Source organism: Peromyscus leucopus, chromosome 4 (assembly GCF_004664715.2).
Source record: "Peromyscus leucopus breed LL Stock chromosome 4, UCI_PerLeu_2.1, whole genome shotgun sequence".
In the NCBI taxonomy this organism is placed as follows: Eukaryota; Metazoa; Chordata; class Mammalia; order Rodentia; family Cricetidae; genus Peromyscus; species Peromyscus leucopus.
In genome coordinates, this window is record NC_051066.1 from 139,894,848 (window position 1) to 139,906,016 (window position 11,169).

The 11,169-nt window shown below is 49.2% G+C and overlaps 1 protein-coding gene across 1 annotated transcript in view; it reads right to left on the bottom strand.

Moving 5' to 3' along the window:
* The window catches only part of Jph2 (junctophilin 2), a 59,591-nt gene extending 53,452 nt beyond the window's left edge, over positions 1 to 6,139 (bottom strand). Inside the window, exon 1 of the mRNA XM_028868413.2 lies at positions 5,277 to 6,139. Coding sequence (XP_028724246.1) covers positions 5,277 to 5,655 — 379 coding nt within the window. The 5' untranslated portion in view covers positions 5,656 to 6,139. The remainder of the gene's footprint in view (positions 1 to 5,276) is intronic.
* Positions 6,140 to 11,169: the final 5,030 nt, after the last annotated feature.

The following is an 11,169-nucleotide window of genomic DNA, read 5'->3' on the forward strand; positions in this document are numbered from 1 at the left end:
AAGGATAACCTTGAGCTCCTAATCCTCCTGCCTCTTCCTCTTGAGTCTGGCATTACAGACATGTACCACCTCACCTGGCTCTAATGCACATTTTGATTACTGAATTTATTTGTGCATGAGATTACTTTCAGGATCTGATGATTATCTGAGAAAACCTCTCCCAGAGAAAATACAGGTTGTCCATTCGAGTGTGCACACACCCTCCCAGTGAAGGTGTTTATAGACCTCTGAGACCAAGGCAGTGGCCCCAGGTCAAGAGTTTCAGAAAGCTAGGATCACAGCCCAGTGGGGTGGCTTTCTGTAATCAGCACTTGGGAGGCTAAGGAATTCAGAGTGAGACTCGGTCTCCAAAGCAGAGACAGGGATGGGATGGAGAAGGGTGAGGAGGAGAAGGAAGAGGAGGAGGAGAAGGAAGAGGAGGAGGAGAAGGAGGAGGGGAAAGAGGAAGATGAGAAGGAGGAGGAAGAGGAGGAGGAGAGGAGGAAGAGGAGGAAGAGGAGGAGGAGAAAGAGGAAAAGGAAAATGGAAAGCCAGGGTCCCAAATGGTCCCTCAAAGACCAGAGTCTATGGGTGTCCTGGTGGGAGCAGTCAGGTAGTCAGTGAGCACTTCTTCAGGCGGGGGTATGTGCACCGGCTTTAAATCAGCAGCTATTTTTAGCTTTGCTTTATATGGCCAGGGAAGGAATGAGGGCTATAGCAGCGGGAGGACGCCAAGAGGCTCCAGTCCAGGGGCCTTCCCCACCCCCACCCCTTCCCAAGCCAGAGCTGAAGAACTTAACCCTCCATCAAAGCAGGGCTGCAGAGGTGGCAGCTGGGTGGAGGTGGGCGGGGCCTTCAAAGAAGGTGCTGGGCAAGTTGCTTCAGAACAACGACTCTCAACCTTTTCGGCCATGGCCTGCAGTAACAAATACTTTTCCAACACAACACAAATAAACACTGATTTTTAAGACATACAGTGATACATATGTGTGTCTATACATTACACTTATGCACATACATGTGTACATACATAACATTAACTGAACTTTTTTTTTTTTCAGGAAATAATGCTTCAGCTTGTTCTCTGTGAGAGACTCTAATAGTTTCTCTTCTAGACCTACCATTCTTTCAACCTGAAAAATGTAGGTTCTGGCCCACTAAATTCATCTGTCTACCAACAAACCAACAAACTGTCACCTCCAGCCTGGAAAGCTGATGTTTGCTTTGGCTTAGTCACAGTTCATTGCAAGGCAAGGCAGCTTCCCAGTATCCCCGACAAGATGCAAGCTCCAACTCTCTGTGGAGACTGAGGAACAAGCTGTGGGCCGCCTGACATTCGTGGACTCTGTCCTTTCAACCAAGAGTGGTCCAGCTCACTCATGAACCGGCGACGGGCTTGGTGTGTCACTTACTCCAGAAGGTCCTCCTGAATTCTGAAGTCCCAGCCTCCGGCTCTGGTCCCTCGCCTGGCCCGGCCTAGCACTGGCCACTGTGGTCAGTGGCTCCTGTTACATTCCTGGCTTGATCATTCTGTCCTTTCTACACTTCCCAGTAAAATAATAGTGCTTGCTTTGCAAAATACAATCTATGCTTATTGAGTGAATTGATAATCTTAGCAGTAATGATGGAACTAACATTGACTGAATTCTGTCATTTTCCCATGTGACATAGATCAGGGGGCTGGCTCGCTGGCTCAGCGGGTAAAGGCACTTGTCTTGAGCCTGTCAATGGGGTCTCCAGGTCACACACCGTGGAGAGAGAAAACAACTCTCACAAGTTGTCCTCTGACCTCCACACATGCTCTGGTGGTCGCATATGCCTTGCCACCCCCCACCTGAATAAATGCAATAATAATAATAATACTATTTTTAAATCACATGAGAGATCAGGAGTGGTTCCTTCGTGGCTGAGAACACAAAGGCTCCGAAATGATCCATTGGGGCAGGGTCATAACCTGGGATTTGCCCTGCCCCCACCTGCTCCTAATCTTAGGATCTTATCTGTCCTCATTCCTCTTGGTGCCACGCAGCAGAGGGCAAGGGGCAAGTCCTTAGCAAACCCTCAGGGGACTGATGACAGGTTGATTAAAGACATTTTCCGAAGAAGCAGCGGCCACATCTAAATTTGGAGGGTTACGCCTTATGTGTGGCTTGGGAGAGAGAACCCAAAAGGGTTCCCAAGTCCCTGGATGTGGGGCCATCTCCCTGGGAAGGAGAAGGCTGGACAAAGCAGAGCAGCTGGCTTTGGACCACCTGGCCTCAAGACTCCAGGACACACCTGCGCTCAAACCTAGGACCCACACACCCAGGCCACCTAGCTTTTGTCTGCCATTCAACCTGGACTCCTGCCTCATCTTCTCTGTTCTTCAGACGTGCTAAGCCTGCCTGGTCCCACCTCAGGGCCTTTGCATCTCCACTGTCTGCTTGAAAAGCTCTCCTCTCCAGTCCTCCCTCACCTGCATCTGAGACTGCTTCATGCAACCACCCTCTTCCTTCTCTAGTGGTAACCTTGAGAAACTCTGTGTGTGTGTGTGTGTGTGTGTGTGTGTGTGTGTATACATCATATACATATACACATACACATACATACATATAGTGTCTCCTTCACTAAACAGGGCCTTTGGAGGATCTTGTCTGCTCCCTGCTCCGGTCCCTAACACCAGGCATGGCACAATGGCAGGTGGTCAGTGCTGTCGGCTCCAGGAGTGAATAGGTTTCCTCCTTTTAGACACGTTGGCAGATCAGCCCACCATATCCTGTGTGCACCTCACCCCAGCAATGTGTATCCCTGTGATTCACATCCAGATCTCCAAGCCCTTGGAAAGAGAGAAAAGATAGAGGGAGGGATATTCGGCACATACCTGCCATGCACCTTTTTGCCCAAGAGCTATAGGAAGGGGTATTTGGCACATACCTGTGAAATGTGCCCAGATGACTGACACTCTATACACATGCAAGGACTGTGCCCATTGGATACCTGGGGAAACTGACACTTGCTCTCTGCCTAGCCTCCGGCGCCTAGTACCGTGCCCGACACAAACATCTGCTGAGTTGAACTGCACTGAGCTGGAGGCTGAGGGAATGACTCAAGGTCATCAGAATTTGTCCTCAGATCAATCCAGTTCCATCCAGTTCTACAGAGCTGTTCTCAGAGCTGGGGGGACAGAGTTGAAGGCAGCTCACACCCAGGTGTGGACCGATCCTGCACCTCAAGCTGCTCTCCAACTGCTCTCCTCGTGTCTCGGCTTGAGCAAACTCACCCAGGGCACTGCTGTTCCCTGGCCCTTGCTCCATGCTCAGAGTGCTCTTTTCCCATAAAGGACTAAATCATAACCACGATGTCCTACAAGTGGCTTCTCATGCCAAGAATAAATATTTTCTAAAGGGCCATAGCTTTGAGTCACACAGCGCAGCAGGAAAGGGTCATGGAAATACCCCAGTCAGAAGAACCACAGGGCATGGTGGTGCATGTCTATAATCCCAGCACTCTGGGGGCTGAGGCAGGAGGATTACAAGTTCGAAGTCAGACTGAACTACAAAGCAAAATCCTGTCTCAACAGAAAGGATTGCAGGAGTCGATAACTGTTTCCTGAGAGCTGACAGGTGAATGCTTTATGTTTTGTGAGTCGATGGACAAAGGTGAAGATGTCATATGGGGGCTTTCATCTGCTTTTCATGTGTTACCGAATACTTTTCTTCAGATTGTCTCACATTATTATTAACGCAAAACACTCTCATTTCAGAATATATACAAAACAGGCAGTGATCTCTACAATTTGCTCATCCTTGATTCCTTCTCTCCCTCCCTCCCTCCCTCCCTTCCTTGCCAGGGTCTCACTATGTTGCCAGGCTGTTATAAAATGACCTTCCTGCCTCAGCCTTCCAAGTAGCCAGACTACAGCATGGTACCAGTAAAGCACACTTTCAGATCTCTAATGTGCTTCAAGTCTTCCTGGTGAGCATGTTACAGCCTTTTTTGCTCACAGAAGGTCTGGAGAGCTCTGAACTTGACCTTCGCCTGAGGGTAGAAGCTGGTGCTGTCTGTTCACCGCCCACATTCTGAGTACCTATGTCCTGAGTGCTCCATTCTGTGGAAAACATAACTAAGGTTCAGGTAAGTGGCATGTCCAAGTCACACCCGCGGGTGAAGTGAGGTATCTGTACTGCCATTTCCCAGGGCTCTTTTGCCTCAGAAAACTCCTCTATATTTTCTTTAACCGTTATGAGCTCTGAGCCTCTTTAAGTCCCCTCTCTGATGGCACAGCCCCCAACTCCTGCTCTCATGATCACAGATCTCCCACCAAATTAGCTCAGGAATTGTGTCCTGAAAGCCTTCTTCTCACCACTCTGACCTGCGACCACTCTCTGACATGTTTGTGTATAATACTTGCCTGCCTGCTTGCCTTTCTATCTTTGAAGCCAGAGTCTGTGTCCTAGTCCTCTTTGTATCTAATCATTTGTGTAACAACTGACAAATAGGAGGTCCCACCGAAACCCTCATTGAGTAAGGCTGGGGATGTAGAGTGCTTGTCTAGAAATATGTGTTGGATGAAAGAATATATTGAGTAGATGGATGGATGGATGGATGGATGGATGGATGGATGGATGGATGGAGAGGTGAATGGGAGATGGACAGATGGGTAGATGAAGATGGGTGAATGAATGGTGGGTGATTAGATGTGTGGGTTGGTGGATGAATGGATGGAGAAATGAATGAATAAACACTGTCATGATACATCCTGTGAACATACTTTTCATAGCAAGGTTGAGACCAGCCCCCAGTTCTGCTAAAACACAAGCTAAAATGTAGCTGTTTCCATACCTAGAAAGTAAACAGAAATGACTGCATCTTATCAAGTGTCTGATGAGTGTGTTTTTATGTGACAGCCTTACACTAATTTCTGCCAGTCCCCTCAATAACCCTTTTATTATCCCACCTTTACTGATAAGAAAATAGTTGTAGCTGGGTGTGGTGTGCAAGGCTTTAATCCCAGCACTCAGGATGCAGAGGCAGGCGGATCTCTGTGAGTTTGAGGCCAGCCTGGGCTAGAGTGAGTTCCAGGACAGCCAGAGCTGCTTCACAGAGAAACTCTTGTCTGGGGGGGGGGGGGGGCGGAGGCGGGGGAGAAGGGGGTAGGGCGGGGGAGAAGGGGGAAGGATACAGAGAGGTGGAGTAGCTTACCCAAAGCCACACAGCAAATATTATCCTAGACCATCTATTTCTTTGCCAACTACCCTGTCCTTTTCCGCGGTCCCTTCTGGACCCCCCTCAAGCTTTGCGGGCTGAACTGGACTCACCTCCATCTGCGTACGTCTCAGTGCCGTAGCCGTCCTGTAGGCCATTGTTCCAAGTGCCCTCGTACTTGGCACCACTGCTTGTGCTCTGCCGGATTCCGTAGCGCCCCTTGAAGCCATGCGTCCACTCCCCCTTGTAGAGCCAGCGCCCCTTGGTCTCTATGCCAAGCCCATGCCGTTTGCCCTGGCTCCAGTATCCCTCAAAGGTATTGCCACTGGGCCAGGTGTAGATGCCCGCCACTTCAAAGCCAAAATTCCAGGAGCCCGAGTATTCACCCTGGCCCTTGGGGCCGGTGCACAGTCCGTGCCCATGCGCCTTCCCCCCCTCCCAGCCCCCACAGTACGCTCCACCATCATCAAAGTCAAAGCGGCCCCCGCTCATCTCATCCTCACTCCTGACAATGGCCCGGTCCGCCAGCTTGGGCCGTTGGGGTACCGATGCTCTCCAGGCACCTTCAGGCTGAGCCTCTAGACTCACCACCCGGCTCCAGGAGGGGGGGAAAAGCAAGATGCCGGCAGAGGCTGAAAGAGACCAAAGGCCAAGTCAGCAGTGGGGGCGCTGGTCAGTGCCATGGCTGGGAGGCCCCCTCAGTCATCCCAGCAAGGCTGCGACTTGCAAAGGAAGTGGACAGAAGAGACTCCAAGTTCCCACAGAGCGCCCCAGGTCCAGCTTCCATGGAATCCGGTATGCCCTCTTTAAAAAAGAGCTGTGAAAAGAGTAGAAGGGTCCTGTCTTTTCAAAGAGGGGCAATTTGCGCGTTAGCAGCCTAGCCAGGCTGAATTCCCGCTGCCCACCCTGAAGCAGCCGCTGGCCCCCTTCTCATCCACCCCAGTGGGCGTGCGGCTCAGATCTCCCGACTGCCCCGCCCCTTCTCCAGCCCTGCCTTCCTCCCAGGATAGAAAGGTCAGTGTTGCCCTAACAAGGCCATTGGATCTCAGAAGCTGCTCCCAAAATAACCCCCTGGCTGGCCCAGCCTCCTTCGGAGCCGGAGGGAGGGGGGCTTCCAATCCACTGGGCCTGCGGACCCAGGCAGTGGCCCGAGGGCTGAACAGGAAATCTGAGAACCAAGTGTGGACAGCCCCGCCACTTGGTGGCTTGGCTTCTTGTGGGTCTGAGCTGTCTCCCATCTGGAAGTCCCCAGGGTCCACAGGCGGCGGGGAGAAGAGCATGAGACCAGCAGACTACCCTACCCCGGATCACTTCATATCTGCCAGCTAGCAAAGGGTGACAGACCTGGGCCCTACCACTTCTAGCATGCCATGACAGGACCTGGGGCTTCAGGGCCACTGCCAACCCCACTGAAGAATCCAGTGACCTACAGAGAAAGGAATTGGGGAACGGTTGCATACTTTCCTTTGAAAGCAGAGTGGAACTCAGAGAGGAGAGGGTCTAGCCACAGTCTGAAACATGAGCAAGCCAGAGTCCTGTGCTCATGTCCCCACCCGACACCACACCCAGCCCAGGTACCTAGGGAGAACCCTGATAGAAGGAATCAGTTCAGGAGGCTGGGGAGGTGGCTCAGGGGGTAAAGTTCCTGCCATGAAAACATGAGGACTTGAGTCAGCTACCCAGAGCCCATTAGAAAGAAAAGAAAAAGGCCAGGTGTGGTGGCATAAGTTTATAATTCCAGAACTGGGGAGGTGGAGGCTGGCGGGTCCCTGGGGCTCACTAGCTGGACAATATAGCCTAATTGGTTAACTCCAGGCTAATGAGAGACAGTGTTTAAAAAAATGGGGGGTGTTTTAAGGAATAACACCCCAAGTTGACCTTTAGCCTCTACACGCACGCACGCACGCACGCACGCACGCACGCACAGGAAGGAGGGAGTGTGTATATATCAGTCCATCCCTTTTCCATCTCTCTGGAACACACACACTTCCATGAGCAGAGAGGAGAATGTCGTCCCCTCTGTTCACCTGACACCACAGGCTGTGAGCTATGGTGGAATAAGATTCACTTGGAAATACTCAAGATCGTTATTTTTGCAATATTCCCCTTCCCAAGTTTGCTTTTGCTCCAGTGTCCCAAGAGCCCATGAGGCCAGGCTTCATAAGGCTCTTGGGGCAGGAGCAAAGGATGGGATTCCAGCACCCAGGTTCCACCAGCCTCCAGTAAGAAGAAATAAATGCCCAGGACAAGGAAGACACTGTAAGCCTAACTGGGTTCGGGGTGAACAGGAATGATTCTGGGAAAGGTAAACACCAAGAAAGAATTTGAAGCTGGTGTGTGTGAGAGCGTGAGTGTGTTCATAGTATGGCTGGAATGGAGAAAGGTTAGAAATAAAAAAAAAAAACCTGAGGCCCAAGAGAACATTAGACTGTTGCCTGACTTCAACCATGTTTGTCTGACGTATTTCCAGGTCCCATGATGATTTTGGCCACTGAACATCACTGTAGACATTTCTTGCAGTGTTCTCTGGGCAGAATGTGTTCTCTGCCTTCCTCTCTGCTGATAACCAGTTCTTATGACTTGCTCCTGCTAACTGCTGGTTCTCATGATCATATGCATAGCCACTGACCTTACAGAGTCCCTTTGGTGTCCACACAAACTGTCACCTTGGCTAGGTGGCTGGCATCCTGTCCAGGTGGACCTTTAGCCTGCTCAGGCAATTCCCCCCCTAAGAACACTTTTCCCATTTCTTCCCCAAATTCTTTCCAGCTTGGAAGTCACAGAAAGAGGAATGAGCATTCCAATGGAAAGGATTATGGGTGCCTCTAAACGTCCATCAGTCACTGTAACGATAGTCTAAGGTTAGGTATATTCCAGGAGGAGTTCCATCCACATACATTTAGCCCTGTTAACCCCTAGTAGCTCCCTGTGATGGATCCCTGCCAGAAGAATCACCTACAATCTAAATACTAACTACCTTGACATTTCAGCACTCTATTCCTTCATGATCACCCTGTGGTTTTGCTCCTGATAGACCACATCACTAGTAAAGGAACACTTTGATCTTGTAAAAACAAAACTCAGATTGCAGAATTTGGCACTGGCCATATTTGGCACCCAGCTATGGATGAGCTTTCAGGCAAGCTGTGGTGGGTTTGTTGTTGTTGTTGTGTTTTGTTTTGTTTTTGTTTTTGTTTTCCCCAAAAACCAAAAACTAAAAAAAAAAAAAAAAAAAAAAAAAAATTAAGCCTGTGACTTTTGGGGAAAGCACGCCCTCTTGTGGTTGTGTGTGTATTATAACAGACTTTCCTTAGATAAACAAAGTTCTCCAAACTGGTTTTAAAGCCTCTTGCAAAGGGCCTAATTTCGAGTCCTAGTACCCACCTAGCTCACAACCATCCCTGTAATGCCAGTTCCAGAGGATCTGATCCCTTACACACTGTATGTATATGGTGTGCAGGCAAAATATTCACACACACAAGATAAATATTTGGGGGGAAAGAAATCTGTGTCTTCCCGGGATTTTTGCCACTGTCTGGCTCCACGTCCTGAGAGGCAGTCACTCCCTTCCTCATTTCCTTCTGTTTTTCACATAGGGTTGCCTCCTGGGGAGCCCAGGATGGCGGGAACCTAAGAAGATCAGAGTTGAATTCTGAAGGGGGAAGGGAGCCCACGTTCCCATGGAACCTTTTTGCATAGTGGCAGGATCAGCACCTCTCCCCAAGGTCTGGCTCCTCCCAGGCCCCCGTGCAAAGCAAGCATTCCTTGTTTTACTGTATAAATCCTTGCTATGTTCATGTCTCACACCCCTCACGGCTGCAGTGACTGCCCCTCTGTCCCCTTGCATGTGTGCAGCTGAGGTGTCCCTTGTTAAACTGCTTTTTCAGTTGACTGAGTAACCTTTGGTTAGCCTCAACACGCTCCTGACCTTTCCCTGACCATTGTACCTGGAACTTCTCTTTTTTGAGACAAGGTTTCACAACGTTGTCCTGGCTGGCCCTAGAAATCCTGGGCTCAAACTATCCTCCTGCCTCAGCCTCTTGAGTAGTGACTAGTTGTCTATTACTGTACCTAGCACTTACTTGAATGTGTGTGTGTGCACTCACATGTGTGTGCTTTACACTTAGCTAAATCCCTGAGCCCACTTTTGTCAATTTTTAAATTACATCTACTTCTTTGTGTGTGTACACGTGTGTATAGCACAGTGCACGTGGAGGCCAGAGGATAACTCTGAGGAGTTGGTTTTCTTCTTCCACTACATGGGTCCCAAGGACTTAGGTCATCAGCTGTGGTGGCAAGGGCCTTCACCGAAAGCCATCTTGCCTGCACTTCTGATACACTCACTGCCTAAGTGTTCTCTTCTTAAGTCTTTAAAAAACTTTTGTTTTGAGACAGGGTTTCTCTGTTTAGCCCTGGCTGTCCTATAGACCAGGCTGGCCTCAAACTCAAGAGATCCACTTACCTCTGCCTCCAGAGTACTGGGACTAAAGGTGTGTGCCACCACTGCCTGGCAAAACCTTTTTTTTTCCCCCTTAAATTGTTATTTCAAATAGGTATTTCTGGCAGTTTCAGGCCCCACCCCCATAAAAAAATGAGCAGAAAGTACAGCATTCACACAAACTACCCCTAATTTCTTCTATTAAAATCTTATACTAGCATCATTTCTAAAATTCTATATATTGGTAGCTCCTAAATTGGCTCTCCAGCTGTGCCTCTCCTCCTGATTTCAGTAATTATGCAAGCACCCACTCAACTGCTCAACACAGCTAATAAACATCAGACAAGAACAAAACCCAACTCCCAATCCTCCCTCCCAAATCTGTACAAGCTCTTAACTTCTTAAAAGCTGCCAGATTAATTCCTATCTTCCTCACACCCTTGAATTAGGTCTCTCTTCTACTCTACCTTAATTCTAGAACATTCCCCCACACTGTCAGCTATCCAGCCACCAGAAGCTACAAACTTCCCAATAATTCACTCCGTAGCCAGTGTTCGGGTCCCCATGCTGCATGTCTGCAACCCCAGAACTTGAAGGCTGAAGGTGGGAGTCTAAGCCACTAGGCCTACAGTGTGAGACCCTGTCTTCAAACTAGTCTCTTGCTGTCTCCTTCCCTTACAGCCCCCACCCCACCCCGCTCCGCTCCCCCTAAAGGGCTATCTCACTCACTAGGAGCCAAAGCTTTTCAAACTACCCACTGGTCATCCACAAATGACCCCACCCCACCCCTCTGACCTCACTTGCTGGAGCAACCTTCAGATTCTAGTGGTTCTGTCTGTCATGAGTACTCTTCCTCAACTCTCCATACAGCTCACTTTGTTTCCTTCAGGGCCAAGGCCACATTAGCATAAACACTTCTAGGCCTGAAATGCAACAGAAATCCCACCTCCCTACCCCAACCCTTCCTATCTCCTAATCCTTTTCCAATCCATAACCACTTACATTCACCTTTCCCCACTGATAAGGACTTTGTTCTGCCTACTGTTGTATTCCCAGCACCTGGAACAATGTGACTGCTTGTGCTAAAAGAAATACCCACAATGACTGCTCGAGTGCCAAAATAAAAGCCCATGGAAACTAGGTTCTAGTTCTTCAGTCATCACAGAATCCTCTTCTCAGGACCTATCAAATTAGTTTGGTAAACCACCCACGTGGCCCCTAGGCCCTTTGGCAAAGGTCCAGTGATGAGTCACATCCACAAAGATCAAGCTCTCATGAAGGACACTAAATTGAAATTTGCCCAATTGCATGAGCAGGGTAATTTTTAACCTCAGGATTCATGTTCGTACTTGTTAAGATAGGGTCTTGGTTTGTAGCCCAGGCTGGCCCTGAACTGAGTCCTCCCCAGTTGTAATTACAAGTGTGAGATGACACCCCAGTAAGTAACTTTTGGCTTATTCCCACAAATCTGAAATTTCTAAGCTCTGATCTGACCCCTTCAGGAAGTTACTAGGTCAGTGGGACTCTTCCTTTATAAAACAAAAAAGACTTGGGAATGTGTATGAATT